Raw genomic sequence first — 16909 nt, 5'->3', positions numbered from 1 at the left:
TCACTCTTACGGGCAATTTTAGAGACTCCAATCAACCTAATAGTCATGGGGAGAACATGCAAACTCCACACAGAAAGGACCCAGTCACCCAGTATTCTTATTACTATTATCATAATTTATATTATTATTATATTAATAATTTGTATTATTAGTATTTCCATTATTATACCAATAAGTTGTATTATTATTAATATCATAATTTATGATTACCATTATATTAATAATTTCTATTATTACAATTATTTATTTATTTAATGTATTATCAACTGGCCTAGGACCGCCCATCTAGGACTTCTGTGTGCGCGTGCTTGTGTGCGCGTTCTCAGAAACAAACAAGGAAGTAGTGTAGTGGAGTGTAGTGGAGTGTTTCACCGCCTCGGTGCGTACAGTCGTTGTGATATTTACTCGGATAAAGTCTTCGTGCTTCACTTTGAGCGTCTGAAAAACCTCAGGTACGGTTTGAATGTGATTCATGATCTATTAGAAGGTTTTCATTCTTTGTTTTCGACCCAATTTAAATCGAAAGTGACCTGCGCTCTGTGCCTCGCGCTGGACTTTATTATTACAAAATATCTTAAAGCTTATTATCTTTATAGAAAGATAACTTGTTTAAACGGACAATAGTGTGCTAAACGTTCAGTAAATAGGTTTGAAAGACGTGGTTTCCTTCTCTTTTTTCTTACTTTCGTTTTCTCGCTTAAGTTTCGTTTCCTCAGTGAATCCAACTTCCCATCATGGCCGAGGCGGACTCAGCCCAGTTCTCCCTGCTGACCCTGGAGGAGGAACTGACCTGCAGCATCTGTCTGAGCACCTTCGTCAACCCAGTGACGACCCCCTGCGGTCACAACTTCTGCCAGGAGTGTCTGCTGGAAACCTGGAAGGACTCGTACTGCTGCCCGCAGTGTCGCACTGACTTCGCCACCAAACCTGAGCTGAAGAAGAACACGGTCCTCTGCACCGTGGTGGACACCTTCAACCAGAGGGCCAACAAGGAGGAGGACAAGGTGGAGAAGATGGAGGTGGAGAAGATGGAGGTGGAGAAGATGGAGGGGATCCTGTGTGACACGTGCATGCAGGAGGAGGCGGTGAAAACCTGCCTCACATGCATGGCATCCTTCTGCGAGCAGCACCTGAGGCCTCACCAGGTAACAGGGTTGGGGTCAATAACATTTTTCAATTACAATTACGTTTCAATTACAAGTCAATAACAATGACCAGCATTTTTTCTCTCCAATTACAATAATTTTGTATCCTCAGGAAGTCAATAACATGTATGTTCTCAATTACTAAAGTTAAATTACAATTAACTACAATTACTAAGCCCATAGGCAGAGTTTGAGATTCCTGCCAAATAGAATATATAGACCGTCTCAAGATTTGCACCAACCACAATGTATGTAACATAAAATAATGCTAAAATGATTAGTAACATAATTGACCATACATGAACTGCTGGGTACAGTGTCGCTTCACCATTTACATTGTGAAGAATAATTGCGCAACTGAAGAAGACTATGATCACATGACCCGAGCGCCAAAAAAATAACTTGCATTTTTAAAAGAACAACAAATCAATTAATGTATATTTTATTTTGTCAATTACATTTTCAATTCCATCACGATTACAGTGACCAGCATTTTTACCCAATTACAATTATTTTTTATCCTCAAAAAGTCAATTACAGTTACATTCTCAATTACAATTAATCACAATTACTGAGCCTGAAATAAATAACCTAGTAATAGTTAACCTTCCTCTTGTGTTAGTGTAACGACTTAAAAGCTTTTAAAGCTGCAGTATGTATTTTTTTTAAATTTTTTTTTTTGGCCTTATTTGGTCAAAAATCCATAATCAGCATTGAGCATATTGTAATACAAAGTGTTCTGAGTGGACAGTTGAATCTCTGCTCCTTCTCCTGACCTTGTAAATGAGCTTTAGAATCAAAGGAGTGTGACTCTGGACTTTAGTTAATCAGATATCTTTCTACAAACAGAGTGATCAATGAGATCTATGAGCAAGCATTACTATTGGCTGCTTGAGGTGCTTGTCAAAAGTCTATGTGCGTTCACAATCTGTGACGAGGGAAAGTGTAATGGAAGATATTCCAGCAGAAGTTTCCATTGTGGCTTTTGGCACATCGGTTACACGGCAAAGCAAGAGGAAAAAGGAAGAAGAAGCAACAGAATAAACTTGTTCGGGAGGAACAAACTCGTTATGTGCGGTGAACTGTGAGCGATCCGCTTCCAGTCGGTGTGCAGTCCTCCCCACATACCGAGTCAGAAGGGGATAGTGATAACAGATGGGATAAATAGCTTGTAAACCTACGAGAAACATTTTCTAAGTTGGAGAGAACAGACAAGTCATTTGCAGTGTGAATGTGGAGTGTGTCTGCTCTGATCAGCTGGTCACAGCTGCTTGGCTGTGGTTGTGAGCCTCTTGCTGTCCTCACAGTAGTGAGTCATGCATGCTTTTATGTCTCTAAAACATCAGAAACACAAGATAAAGTTGCTACATTTGTTACTAATTTCTGGAGAAAACAGTCAAAGTGCTCCACAGTTGTAAAGACCAGGAAGTTTATTTCAGGAGGGGAGGGGGAGCGTCTCACGATTCTACATACTAGGGATCGACCGATATGGTTTTTTTGGCCGATGCCGATACCTATTTTTTTTTTTTTCCATTAGCCTTAGCCGATGACAGATATGGACTGCCGATTTTTTTGGGCCAATATTTAGGGATGTAACGATTAATCGTAAGGCAGTTAAAAATTCGATTCATAGGTATCACGATTCACATCAATACTGTGAAAATTGAATCGCAGTACTTTTTTTTTTTTTTAACTAGCAGAGAGGGCGCTATCCAGAAGTGTTGGCAGCAGGCGGAATCTGCTCTAACTTTATTTCTGGCAGCCTTCTACTCGAACATATTCATAAATGATTCCTTACCCCTTTAGCACCAAAAAATATCTGTAATATTACATGAATATCTGTAAAAGTCACGTTTTTCTATTAGCTCTGTCTGCTAGCATTGCATCTCTTCTTCACTGCAAGATATCTGCATGCCAACCGACCACTGGGTTACCAGCGCCCTCTGCTGGTCCAAACAAATATCTGACCTAAATACAGTGAAATTACTTTTTTTAAGTCCAATTGTTAAGGCACAAAATACATTTTCAGTTGCACTTTTAAAAAGAAAAAGAACTATTATGCAGTTTTGCATTGTTTACTATAGAACCAGAATTTGAATTAATAGGCTTCTTCTTCATTTGTATTATTCCTTTATTTATTTCAGTCAAGATTTATTTTTAGTTAAATTGCATTGTTTTGAATAGTTTATCAAGGGATTCTTTTGACAATGAAAAATAAAAGGAAAACAGTATAGTTTTTTTTATAGTTTTTACCCAAAAAAACAAAGGAATATTTTTCAGTCATCATTTGTCTACAGTCCCATTTTGTAAAATAAATCGTGAGAGAATCATATCGTGAACCCAGTATCTTGAATCAAATCGGGAGTTTAGTGAATCGTTACATCCCTACCAATCTTTTTAAAAGTGCAACTGAAAATGTATTTTGTGCCTTAGCAATTGGACTTAAAAAAAACAAAAAAAAAAAGTAATTTTACTGTATTTAGGTCAGATATTTGTTTGAACCAGAGGGCGCTGGTAACCCAGTGGTCGGTTGGCATGCAGATATTTTGCAGTGAAGAGATGCTATCCTAGCAGACAGAGCTAATAGAAAAACGTGACTTTTACAGATATTCAAGATATTATTTCGGTGCTAAAGGGGTAATGAATCATTTATGAATATGTTTAAGAGTAGAAGATGGCTAGAAAGAAAGTATTAGCAGATTTCGCTCACTGCCAACACTTCTGGGTAGCGCCCTCTGCTGGTTAAAAAAAGTACTGCGATTCAATTTTCACAGCATCGATGTGAATCGTTATACCTATGAATCGATTTTTAACTGCCTTACGATTAATCGTTACATCCCTAGCAGCTATTGTAGTCTTGTAATGTGTCTAGTTTTGTATTCAGATTTGTGTTTGTAAGGAACTTGTTTGCACTAAGTTAATTTTTTATTTATCGTGATTTTTATCGTTATAATACCAGAAATTATCAGGGTTTTTTTTTTGTCAATATCGCCCATTCCTACTTATTGATCCTGAAAACACACCTTTGGAACTAAAAAGGTTCCCCAGCCCACCCATGACCAAATCAAACCAAATAAACAAACTGAAAAGAGGACCTGACAGGACAGCCAAAAGGAACAAACAGGGTGTGAGACTAAGCCAACCCTATACAGTAGTCCCTCGCTATAACGCGGTTCACCTTTCGCTGATTTTTTTTACAGTGCAATTTTGGATGCATTTTTTTTTTACTGCGTATGTGTCCTGATTGGCTAATGATGCATTCACTAACCAGCGACACATTTAACTCGGTGAGTTTCACTGTCTACTGAAGTGAGAAGCTGTGCTCCTTTTTCTCTCATAAACATAAACCACCAGTGGAAACAAAGCTGGTCTGATTACCGGCTAATGCTATCCGAGCTCAGTGCTACAGAGAGAACTTTTACCTGCTACTACCACCACCTCGCTGATTCTGCTCCAGTCCAAATCCTTCCTAGTCCGGTCCCGGTTATAAAGGCCATGTTATACAGCTCCAGGTGGTCAGACACAGCTTCTACTCCATGGTTGAATGGGTGAACAGACCGGTATCCGTGTTGACGTGACGTCATCGTCAACAAAGATTCTGAATGCGTTCAGCATCAATGTCTGATCACTAGCAATGTGACTATGAAGTGCTGTATGTTTTAAAACAGGTTTCTATTTTAAAATCTATAAGGTTTGAACTTTGAGAGTGTTTAAACAAGAGAAAAATGTTAATTCCTGTTTAAGAAAAGTGTATAAAGTGTGTGGTGAGGGGTTTTACAGCCTTAAAACATGTATAACAATTGTAAAAAATAAAGCTGACTACTACACCGATTTCACCTATTGCAGATTATTTTTAGAACGTAACCCTTGCGATAAACGAGGTACTACTGTATAGGGCCGTCGTCCTGGTCCATACCCAAAATAAACAAAGGGAAAAGCCAAACCAAAATTCCCCTAAAAGAACACATAACGAAAAGAGTATACTACCGTCCTGCCAGGCCAAAACAAAACAGCTGCCAAAAGAAGACAAAAACCATGCAGCTCTGTCCCCAACCAGCTGGATGGTACAGCAGCCGGCTCTCTTGATTGCTGCCAGCTGTGCTGGTTGCAATGCTGGGAGCGACGAGCTTCCAGGTAGCACAGAGTTCCTGAGAGGGAGCAGAAAGAGAGTGAGAGAGAAATCTCTGGGTCACGGCCTTTTATAGCAGCGGGTGAGAAAAAAAAACTAGAAGAGGAAAATGATGTGCCTGTAGCACATGACAGCATCTCTTATAACGGGTCCTAAATTAGCTGTAAAATACACTAAAAACAAATATCTATCATCTAATTTCTTTCCTATTTATTGGTTACTGTTCAGGCTTCCCATTCAATGAAAATATAGGTTTTAATATTTTTGGTGTGGGCATCTGAGCTTTTTTGTGTCAGTATATCCCTTACATGGTAAAATGTGAGTATGCTTGATATGAAACACATTTTAATAATTTTAATAACAGTTAAAAATCGATTCATAGGTTTTACGGTTCACATCGATACTGTCAAAATTGAATCACAGTACTTTTTTTAAACAGCAGAGGACGCTATCTATTTATCCTTCTCTTGTCTATAAGCCTAGGTGGCGGACGGAATTTCCTACTACTTTCTTTCTGGCCGCCTTCTACTCCTAAACATGTTCATAAATGATTCCTTACCCTTTCAGCACCAAAAGAATATCTGTAATATTACGTGAATATCTGTAAAAGTCATGTTTTTCTATTAGCTCTGTCTGCTTGCATAGCATCTCTTCTTCACTGCAAGAATATCTGCATGCCAACCGACCACTGGGTTACCAGCGCCCTCTGCTGTTCCAAACAAATATCTGATGTAAATACAGTGCAATGATTTTTTTTTTTTAAAGTCCAATTGTTAAGGCACAAAATACATTTTCAGTTGCACTTTAAAAAAGAAAAATAACTATTATACAGTCTTGCATTGTTTACTATCGAACCAGAATTTAAAATAATAGGCTTCTTCTTCATTTGTATTATTCCTTTATTTATTTCATTCAAAAATTATTTTTTAGTTAAGTTGCATTGTTTTGAATTGTTTATCAAGGGATTCTTTTGACAATGAAAAATAAAAGGAAAATAGTACAGCATTTTTCCAGTCATTTGTCTACAGTCCCATTTTGTAAAATAATTTGTGAGAGAATCGTATCGTGAATCGAATCTTATTGGGAATTGAGTGAATCGTTACATCCCTAATTATAACTACACCATAATTTTAATTCATGATCAGTTACACATTTATAATTGACTCCAACCCTGCCAGGTAAACCCCATCTACAGTGTGCACCAGCTGAAAGAGCCCATCGCTGACCTGAAGGAGAGAATCTGCTCCCAGCACCACAAGCTGATGGAGCTGTTCTGCAGCCAGCACCTCCAGCCCATCTGCAGCCAGTGTCTGCAGTCCCAGCACAGAGGATGCTCCTTCACCTCCCCGGAGGAGCAGAGGAGCCTGAAGGAGGTACCTGCACTCAGAACAAACATATGGCGCAGTGTTACATTCGTCAACTAAAAGTTTTTCTTGACACTGTAATGGCAAAATTGGTTAATTATGTTTACTCATATATTTGCTCATAGACCTTATTCAACTTTATGCTGTAAGTTGTAACTTTTCATTTCATAGCACAGTTGTACTTTATGTTAGTCCTTTGCATAGGTATACTGTATAGCAGTGTTTCCCAACCTTTTTTGGGTCGTGACCCCGTTTTGATATCACATATTTCTGGCGACCCCAGACACATAAACGTTACTTTTGGATCATGTTTGTGATATAGTGTAACAATATAGTGATGAGATGTGCCAGCTCAGATATTTTTATACTGTATTTATTTTGTACTAGATTTATATTTGAGAAAGTGAAAGTATAGAATACAGTTCATTGAAATTGGGTTAATTTTTATAAATATTGAATTAATAACTAATAAATTATTACATTGTATACTGTATTTTTTTTAAGCTAGATTTATGTGAGGATGTGAAAGTATAGAATACAGTTGTTTGAGATTGTGTGTGGTGTTTTAAATTTGAAAAAGAATAATACTTAAAAAAAAAAAAGAAAATACTACAAAAATATAAAGGATGTTTAAAATTATTTAATTAACTATTTAGTTTTTATACTGTATATTCTTTTTTAACTAGATTTATATTTGAGAAAGTGAAAGTATAGAATATAGTTGCTTGAGATTGTGTAGTGTTTTAATTTGGAAAATAACTATCATTTATTATCATTTAGTCAATCAACCATTTAATTATTTAATTTTTATACTGTATTTTTTTAAACTAGATTTATATTTGAGGAAGTGAAAGTATAGAATACAGTTGCTTGAGATTGAGTGTAGTGGTGTTAATTTGCAAAAGAAAAAAATATATATATATTTTTATTATTAGATTATTTCATTAACTCTTTAGTTATTACATTTTTATACTGTATTTTTTTATATTTGAGGAAGTAAAAGTATAGAATGCAGTTGTTTGAGATTGTGTGTGACGTTTTAATTTGAAAAAAAATTAATTATAATCTAAAAAATTACAAAAATATATTTTTTAATCAGAATTTCTCTTTTATAATTTACAAGACATTTCAGGCACAACCCCATATGGGGCCACGACCCTAAAGTTGACAAACACTGGTATATATAGATGTAGAACAGTGATGCACCAATATGGATTTTTCCTGCAGATTTAATAGCTCATGCATGTTCATTCATCTGAAATAACAATGTTAATTTATTCGCAGTCCGATCTGAGAACAAAGCTGACTTTCCTGGATGGAAAAATTTCCCAGACTGAGACTGTTCTTGCTGAAATGAGGGACAAGCAGAACCGGCTGAAGGTAAAACTTAAATATGGAAATGTCCAGATCACAAATGGTGGTCCAGGGGCCTAATGCAGCCCTCGATGTAATTTTGTGCAGCCTCCAAAATAAATGCACAAAATGAATAAAAAAAAACATACACAATTAGATAATATTTGTTTTCCTTGCTTTTACTTTTTTATCTTTTGCTGAATTTCCCTGTTCTGGATGTTCTGGAATCTAAAGTAAAATAAAATTACAGAAAAATATACATGACAATAAAAATACATAAAATAACTCTGAAAAACATACAAAATTACAAAAAAAGATTTAAAAAAAAAAAGGACAACCATAATAAACAGAAGGTAAATAATATTATTCCGTAAACATACAAGAAGACTGCTAATAAATAACTGACAAATGTACAAGATGACACATTTTACATAAAAATCACAAAAACACACAAACCAACAAAAAGACTAAAAAAAACACAAAACTACAACACACAAAAATAGACACGAAAATGCTCAGATTGGTCATCACTTTAAATACTGACGAATGTTGATCATTTGGCCCTGAGATCAGATAAATCATATTTTTGTGGTCCTGCTCTGATAACAGTTACCTACCTCTGGTCCAGATGAAAGGATGTAGGAAATATTTTCTTTGCTCCTTTCAGGACTCGGCCACCAACAGGAAGAAGATTATCTCGGGTGAGTATCAGCAGATACGGGACATGTTGTCCAGAGAGGAGCACGATGCTCTGAATGTGGTGGAGCGAGAGATGGAGAGCGGTCAGTCCAAATTCAAAAACCTCGCCAAGAAGTTCAACGAGAACATCAATAACATGAGCTCAGCTAAAGAAGAAATCCACAGCCTGTTGAGTGCCTCCAACACCATGGCATTCCTACAGGTGGGAAACACTTCACATAACGACAGGACAGTTCTTCAGCCAGACAGCAAAACTTGGATTAAATGACTTTCTTTTGAAAGTCTGCACATATTTCCTGAGACTTTCTCCCCCCTCTCGTCACAGGCCTCAGTTGACATTCCACAAGCTGCATCTTTTGACCCGTTCGCCCCTCGGATCAACCTGGACTCCAAGAAGGTGATCGTATCCAATACCTTTGCTGTTTCTCTGAAGGAACATCTGGTAGAGATCTTCAAACAGCCGCTGGAAGCCCGGCTTCCCATCACCAAACCAGGTGAACACGCAAACACATCAAAGCCAGTCCTGCAGATCAGACCCACATTAACTGACTTTGTAATAAAGCAATGTCAAATGCACAAATCTTCAATGTCGGGTTCGCAGAATTCACTTCTTAAAATAGAAGTGCCAATTATGTTATTGTTATTATTATCTTTTTTTTTTTTTTACAAAATCAAGCAAATATTGCAATAGGACTGGGAATAATAATGTAACCTATTTATTGCATTTTATTGCATTTTTATTGCATCTGCATTTTTACCCACTGACACCAAGGGGTAGCAGTGGTCTGCCAACTGCAGGCGTTTGGGAAACAGTTGGATTAGGGCTAAGTGACTTACTCAACATCCCGCAGTGATAGCCCGGGTGAGATTTGAACCAGTGACCCTCTGATTACAAGCCTGCTTCCTTAACCACATGCAATTTTTCACCATAAACAAAGAGAGTGGATTGTCAATTCTCACTCAAAATCTAATGTAGTATGAGGCAATAGGCCAGTGCTCACCTTCCGAAATGGAAATGACAAGTACTAAACCCTTACTGACACATTCTAGGACATCACACGTTTACACGTAATTTTTCATCATAAAGCAGGTGACCCAATGTGTAGCAACTGGACAGATGTAAATGCTTAATATTTTCCCAAAACATACATATGAGGGTTTATTATATCTAATTTTGCATTGGCCGTTTGATTTAAGAAGGAGTGATCCATGAGAAGAAGATACATGTGAATTCATGTCTTTACTCATGGTCGCTTCAGTCCTTATGGTTTTACACCCATATTTACAGGTATATCTTTCTTAATTAAGAATAAAATTGTTTTGCAAAGATAAATAATAAGCCTGACCTGTGTTTACTTGTCGATAGGTCGACTGTGTTAAATGGATCCTCCGGTTGAGCTACTGCTGGACGAAATGCCGCTAAGAAATGCTAAAAGTGCTTTACAATAAACACAACACTGAGTTCTATCTTTTTGTTCAGCGTGCATTGATCCAACACATTGGGTCGTTGTCTTTTTTTAAGTAAACTTTGATTTTCGCCACTTTTTTGGTCAGATCTTTTAGGCCGTGAGACCTTTAAACTGCAATAAAACTAACAATAATCTACAAGTTATTACAAACCCAGTGCAATAATTAATACTAATCCTGTGTGGGCACTTTATCACTGTCTTAAATGTGTGTTTTTATTGTGTGATTATATGCTTTTATTTTTAAAGCCCAATAGTCAAGCCTGCTGTGGAAAATTTTGTTCTGTATGCGCCTATGGTGTGTATGACAATAAACTATATCTATCTATATGTATCAGATGGTGCAGACATGGAGCGAAAACCAGACCCAGTTGTCTAAAAAACGATGCATCGACTCATAATTTGCTTCGACTCATTTTCTGAATAGATTTTGTCAGGTTTTTTTTTTGACAAATCCTTTCAGATTAATGACTTCCTAGTATTTTCTTGAGCGAAACAGTCTAATGTTAATTTCTTTGCTTTTCTTCAGAATCTTCTACTTATGAAAAAGGTTCTTGTTTTGATGTCGATGTGACTTTTTTTTCAGGCTCTGATTCAAAACCTCCAAGCTACTTGAGTCATCAAGCCTCAGGTAAGACTTTCCATCCGCCAAGTAATTCAACCTAGGCTTGAAACAAAACAATGTAATATATTTTGCTTTAATGTTGCCTTTTAAGAGCCGTTGCCGTTATCGACACGCCAAGGCTCAAGCCCATCGTCCAAATCAGGTGCAAAGAAGAAGCCTGCAGGTAAAAATGATCTTTATTTTTCTGTGAAAATTGGTGCAAGAATAAATATAAAAAGCAACGTAATTTGAGAGAACTTTTTTGGATTGTTTTCAAGAAATTGCACACTGTAAGGTCTCGTTCCAACTACTCTTAAAACTCTACACTAGAAAATCATTGCAGTTTGAATAAAACATTTTAATACTAGGAGTTTAGTTAAATCTTATTAAAACATGCACACTAGTTTGAATTAAACAAGGAATCAAACTTTAAATTTATAACACATTTGTATTCACACCAAAGTCCATTCAAAATTCTGGGACTTTAGGTGAATGTTGTGAGACAGGGGCGGGGCTCACGACGCTATCCATGTTTTCAACTGCAACAGCGAAAAAAAGGAGAAGTCTGAAAACTCGCTAAATATAGCCATGTCGTCACATCAAAGCAATCAGTAGATGCCTCTGAGGAAGACTGACAGTTGGCAGTAGAGACAGCTCATGAGATCAAAGTGAATTTCCTGAAATAAAGTTCTGTGAATAAATGTAACCATAACATTTTTTACATTTTTTTTCCCTGTTTAGATACTCTACTGACTTTTTAAACTTCCTGAAATCAAAGCAAACATGTTAATAAGGTTTAATAGTGTTGGTTACTGTTATTAATTTGACATTTTATAGGCTTTAGATTTACAAAACCAGGAGGGTTACAGTGAAATCATGCAAGATTACGTCACAAGTGCAACGTTAGCCACACATAGTCCCCAAACATTATTTATGAAACCTTTATTTACCACCAATCAGTGAATCACCCTCTCGTTTTGCACGAAATCCCTCACACAGCCATGTGATTAGAGATGCTTCTACCATGACGTGTCACCAGGTAAACTGTTCCCCAGTTCAGCTAATACACCATCAGCTAATCCTGTCTTTGTACCAGAGCCTTTTCACATTTGAACGCAGTAATAATAATCGGAACCATTTGTTCATCACAACATATTAAAAACACACTTCAGATGAAGCTCTGCATTCATTTTCAGTCACGGGATAGTTGATTCTTTACACGTAGCGAGATATTTTGATCAGGATAATGAGCGGAATTGGACATATTTGTCTGTTGGTCACACACTCGTCATTCAATCACCCATTTTCTGGTTAAAAGTAGCGTGTAAATTAGTGATGCACCGAAATTCTGGCTTTCGGTGTTTCGGTCTTGGTTTTATTTTCGGTTTTCCGTTTCAGCCAAGAATTTTCATTTCAGTGCAATATTTCAGTGATATTGTCCCAAACCACGAATGTGAGGCATTTCTGTCATTTTTTCGGCCTGATTTGAAATAAAGACAGATTTATTCCTCCCTGCACATGCTTGCTTATTGGAAGTGAAAAACAGTCCCCACTCAGAATAATTTTTCACAGTGTTTGTAAAGTGTTAATGTGTGTATGTGGTTTTTTTTAGAGCATATCAAAAAGTATGGAAAGTCTCTTGATGGAGGTACTGAATGTACAACCAAATCCATGGATAACCTTTTGGAGTTTCTTTCTCAAGTCGAGGTGGGAGGTGCATCTGCTGCGACTCAGCTCCAGGAGAAACAACCAGGTTCAGAACAGCGTTTGGAAGTCACTTTCAGCTCCTGTTCCTGAGGCTGTTTGAATACCTTTCTGTTCCTCTGTTGTAGAACATCTGGACGGTCACCTGAACATGTCTAATTCTGTGAAGAGAAGCGATCTCCTGAAATGTGAGTCTCCTCACCAGGGTTGGGGTCAATTATAACATCATTATAATTGTAATTAATGCTGCTGTCATAATCATAATTAAATTGTAATTGAGTTTAGATAATTTACTTAGTATGTAGTTAAAAAATATTAAAATATGTTTCATATCAAGCTTTCCCACATTTTACCATTAAAAAATAAAATAAAAATTAAATTGAGTATACAGACACATAAAAGGCTCAGACGTCCACACCAAAAATATTAAAACCTATATTTTCATTGATTAGGAAGCCTAACAATGTAACCAATATATAGGAAATCAATTAGATATAGATATTTGTTTTTAGTGTATTTTACAGCTGATTTAGGACCCGTTATCATAAGTGATGCTAACAGATAGCTAACACAAGAGGAAGGTTAACTTTGATTAGGTTATTTATTTCAAGTTCAGTAATTGTGATTCATTGAAATGTAACTTAAGTAATTGTGAAAGTAATGGTAAGTAGCTTTCTGAGAATAAAAAATAATTGTAATTTATTTGTAATTGGAAAAAAATATTGGTCACTAATTGTAATTGAACATGGATAATTGAAGACTAACTGAAACATGTAATTGACCCTAATCCTGCTCCTCACACACCTGATGGCTGCAGGTGGGATTGTGCGTTTGATTGTGTGTTTTACTTCACAGTTGCCACAGTCCTCACTTTGGATCACAAGACGGCTCACAAACGCATCATGCTGACTGATGGCTTCACTAAGGCCTTGGTGTCTGATGAGCACATGAACTACCCCGACCACCCCAAGCGCTTCGCCGTCTGCTCCCAGGTGCTGGCCTACAAGGGCTTCAGCACTGGGCGACACTACTGGGAGGTCCGACTCAGCAGCAACAACTTCATCGGCATCGGCTTGGCCTACGGCAGCATCGACCGCAAAGGCCCGACCAGTCGACTGGGTCGTAACGCTCAGTCCTGGTGCGTGGAGTGGTTCAACGTCAAGCTCTCTGCCTGGCACAACAACAGTGAGACTGTGCTGGCTAACCCAAGCCCGAAGCGCGTCGGTGTGCTTTTAGATTGCAAGGAGGGCACGGCGACCTTCTACAGTGTCGCCGACCGCGCGTACGCTTTCCATACCTTCGTGTTCCCCTTCGTTGAGGCCGTTTATCCAGCTTTCTGGATCTTTTCGAGTGGCTCTTCCATCTCTTTGTGCAAATTGCAGGCATAAGGGGTCACATCAGAGCTTAGATAACAGGGGGAGTTATCACATTTTTATGTTATCTAAGATGTTGCCAGATCATTGCACAGCCTAATCATATCCCCTTGTGCTTGGGGGGTCACAAATTCACAAATCAATTAAAATAGACAAAACTACAAATATGGTTATCATAATTGTAAAGTATCTGGCATTGATTTTTTGTTTTTCTCTCTGTTTCGATACTTAAATAATTTTTTTAGAGACCAATAATCTATAAATAAATATTCTACAGCTTTATTCCGCTGTAGCGTCCATTAAATAGAAATATTGTAAAACTTACACTATTAGAAGACAAACGTATAGCACCAGTTAAAAACATAGGTCATTTAAAGATTAAAAAAGCAGGTGTAACCTTGCTTTATATCAGAAGTATTTTAAAAACATTGTCTTCACTTTTTCACCTTTTTGTTGTTGTTGTGGAACGGTTTCCAGTGTGTGCGCTACTTCATTGAAGAGTGTCCTTTAAATGTTAGAATTTCAGTTACAGGGTTACATGGAATCATTTTTCAATACTTAGTGCTCCAAAGTGTAGCTGCTAATAATAAAGTCAGTTGTTTTGACTCAAATTCTTAAAATTCACTTTAAAGTCTCTAAATTTAACCCACAACCAATCAGCTCTTTATCAAAACCCAACAGTTTATTAGCATTTATAACATTTTTCTTCATAATATCAGGTTAATGATAATCGCTACGTTTTTGATCCACTGTGTGCGTCGTCTCCATCACTCTAAGAATATTAGATGGATATATTGAGGCGTTTGAGCTCATTGGTGAGTGTGAAGCGTCATGAGGTGGTTTTGCTTCTTCACACTCAAAGAAAAGTGTGAAACAGATCCTGGATAAGGACCAGGATGATCTATGGTTTTCCTGATCAAAGTCAGATCTGTTTCTGATGGTGGTGTAATGGATCACTCAAGGGAAAGCTCAGCAAAAACTAAAGTTTAGACCTTTTTTCATTTATCAGCAGAATACCAGACATTAGAAGGACTGAATGTTTCACAAGTTCAGGACCACGACCATTAAGCGTCAACATGCGAGAATGGTCAAAATGACACATAAGTTTCTGTACTTAAAGAGCACAAATAACGAACTGGTTTCCAACTTGGCCTCGGATACAAATACATCCCAGGATATACCTTCTTATCCCAAATAGCCCGGGAGATATGTCAAAAAGATGTTCACTTTTGGAAGAAAGCATGAACATTTGTACATGGGGGGGTTTGAGTATACTGAATCCATGTTTAATGGGATCCAGAGCATAGCAAACCAACGGTTCCCACTCAAAATCAAGAAATCTAAAATGGCCGCCATCCATATTGCCAAATTTGGATATTTTCTTGTAACTTTGGTTTAATTGGACAGAGAAGCTTTATCTAAGTGGCAAATTATAGGTTTTCAGTGTCAAGGAATTCAATATTATTTTGTAAAATATCATAAATTGATGGCCACCTTCTGTTTTGCAAATTTCAATCTTACCATAACTTTGGCTCTGTTAGATGTATAAACAGGATTTTTGTGGCAAAATGTAGGTTTCTGGGGACATGAAATAGCATAAAATACTGTAAATTGTGTCCAGAGCAAGATATAAGATAGCCTTCACAACACTTTATACTGTACATGGAAAGTCACAACTATGTATGACAAAAATGCCTTTTAAAGGGTGAATGATTGGATTTAAATCCCCATCAAAACAGTAATATCTATATCTTTCATTTATTTCTCAGGAAGATTATATCCATTGTGATTCTGGTGCACGCATGCATAAGCATTAATCTGATGATGTGTTTATTTTGCAGCACCACTTGCCAACATGTACAATGATTAAACTCAAAATTTTGATGTAGATATCTGATTAATATTTAAATGAACTGAATTACAAATGGATTCAGCATACTCAAAAAACCCCATGTACAAATGTTCATTCTTCTCATGTTCTTTGCCTAATAATGCTATCTGTCGGGCTGCAACATGAGCATCAAATGAATCTGCTCTTCCTAAATTTCCTGAGCAATGATCCATTACATCACCTTTATAAAAAGGCTTGGATAGCGAAACAGAGCTGGAGATATTCGGATCTCCATTCTGCTGTTTTACTGGATGTGTTCACACACACTTGTTGTACGATTACAGTGCAGTGTGTGTGTGTTCCTGTGAAATATATAGAGGACTAGGTGAAGGGTCTTAAATCTTGGTAATAGGGCTGGGCGATATAGACCAAAACTCATATCTCAATATTTTTTCATGCATATTTATTAACAAACAGTTGCACAACATCTGCCACTTTTGGCTTTTTCCCCTATAAAGGACAGCATGTGTGAGTGAGTTCTGTAGTGTGGCTTGTTTAAGGGAAGGTCTGGGTTAGAACGCACACATAAATCCATCACACTGAGTTTTACATGCTCTTCTGAGAAGTAGTGAAAGCAGCGACTCCTAAAACAAATGTTGCTAAAAAAAAAAAGCTATAAAAATGCAAATACGGAACATTTAAATTTTCTATATTGCCAAATTAGAAAACATGATAAATCTTGGATCTCGATAAATCGCCCAGCCCTACTTGTGAGCAGTTTCGTATGACACCAATGACATTTTTACTGTCATCCACGTGTGTGGGGGTTTGTTGTATGTCGCACACTGAGATTGTGCTGACACACACACCCCTGAATGTTTCTGTGTTTGACAATCAGAGACTTTCGCGTTCATAAACGCAGCGTTAAAGTTGAGGGACGTAACGTCCAAATGAAGGTTGGTGATGGTTTGGGAAATGCACACAGTTCAAGGTTTGCTTGTGGCAGGGTTGGGGTCAATTATAATTGTAATCTCATAATTGATAATTCATTACAATGATGGCATAATTACAATTGTAATTTCAAATTGTTGCTGTCGTAATCACAATTAAATTGTCATTGAGTTCAGATGTAATTGACTTTGTAATTGCCATGACAATTCTATAGAAATTGTCAATTAGAATTTAGCGCAAAACTGGGGAACCATGTTACAGTTCTATGTACAGTTCTACACATATGTAAC

General features: G+C 37.1%; 1 protein-coding gene across 2 annotated transcripts; it reads left to right on the top strand.

Annotated features, from left to right (window-relative positions):
• The first annotated feature begins 331 nt into the window (after window positions 1-331).
• Window positions 332-16350, top strand: LOC114469754 (E3 ubiquitin/ISG15 ligase TRIM25-like). 2 transcript variants are annotated; one of them, XM_028457541.1, is made up of 11 exons: window positions 332-451; window positions 696-1145; window positions 6453-6647; window positions 7923-8018; window positions 8659-8892; window positions 9016-9184; window positions 10743-10787; window positions 10873-10944; window positions 12373-12513; window positions 12593-12652; window positions 13320-16350. In XM_028457541.1, exons 2-11 carry the CDS (start codon window positions 735-737, stop codon window positions 13850-13852), a joined length of 1956 nt encoding a protein of 651 aa, XP_028313342.1. In that variant the 5' UTR covers window positions 332-451; window positions 696-734; the 3' UTR covers window positions 13853-16350. The 2 variants fall into 2 exon arrangements, with proteins under 2 accessions (XP_028313342.1, XP_028313352.1); XM_028457551.1 differs by having other exon boundaries at window positions 334-452; window positions 717-1145.
• The last annotated feature ends 559 nt before the right edge of the window (window positions 16351-16909 follow it).

This window comes from Gouania willdenowi, chromosome 1 (assembly GCF_900634775.1).
Source record: "Gouania willdenowi chromosome 1, fGouWil2.1, whole genome shotgun sequence".
NCBI classification, from domain to species: Eukaryota; Metazoa; Chordata; class Actinopteri; order Blenniiformes; family Gobiesocidae; genus Gouania; species Gouania willdenowi.
Note: the sequence above shows the minus strand (reverse complement) of the source record. Positions and strands in the feature narration are given on the sequence as shown.

What these genes read in the sequence shown, in the direction of transcription:
- LOC114469754 (XM_028457541.1), top strand. Translation starts at nt 735, where the DNA reads ATGGCCGAGGCGGACTCAGCCCAGTTCTCCCTGCTGACCCTGGAGGAG. An exon ending in CTTGAGTCATCAAGCCTCAG is followed by an intron (nt 10,788 to 10,872) that starts GTAAGACTTTCC and finishes TTGCCTTTTAAG; the next exon opens with AGCCGTTGCCGTTATCGACA. An exon ending in TGCAAAGAAGAAGCCTGCAG is followed by an intron (nt 10,945 to 12,372) that starts GTAAAAATGATC and finishes GGTTTTTTTTAG; the next exon opens with AGCATATCAAAAAGTATGGA.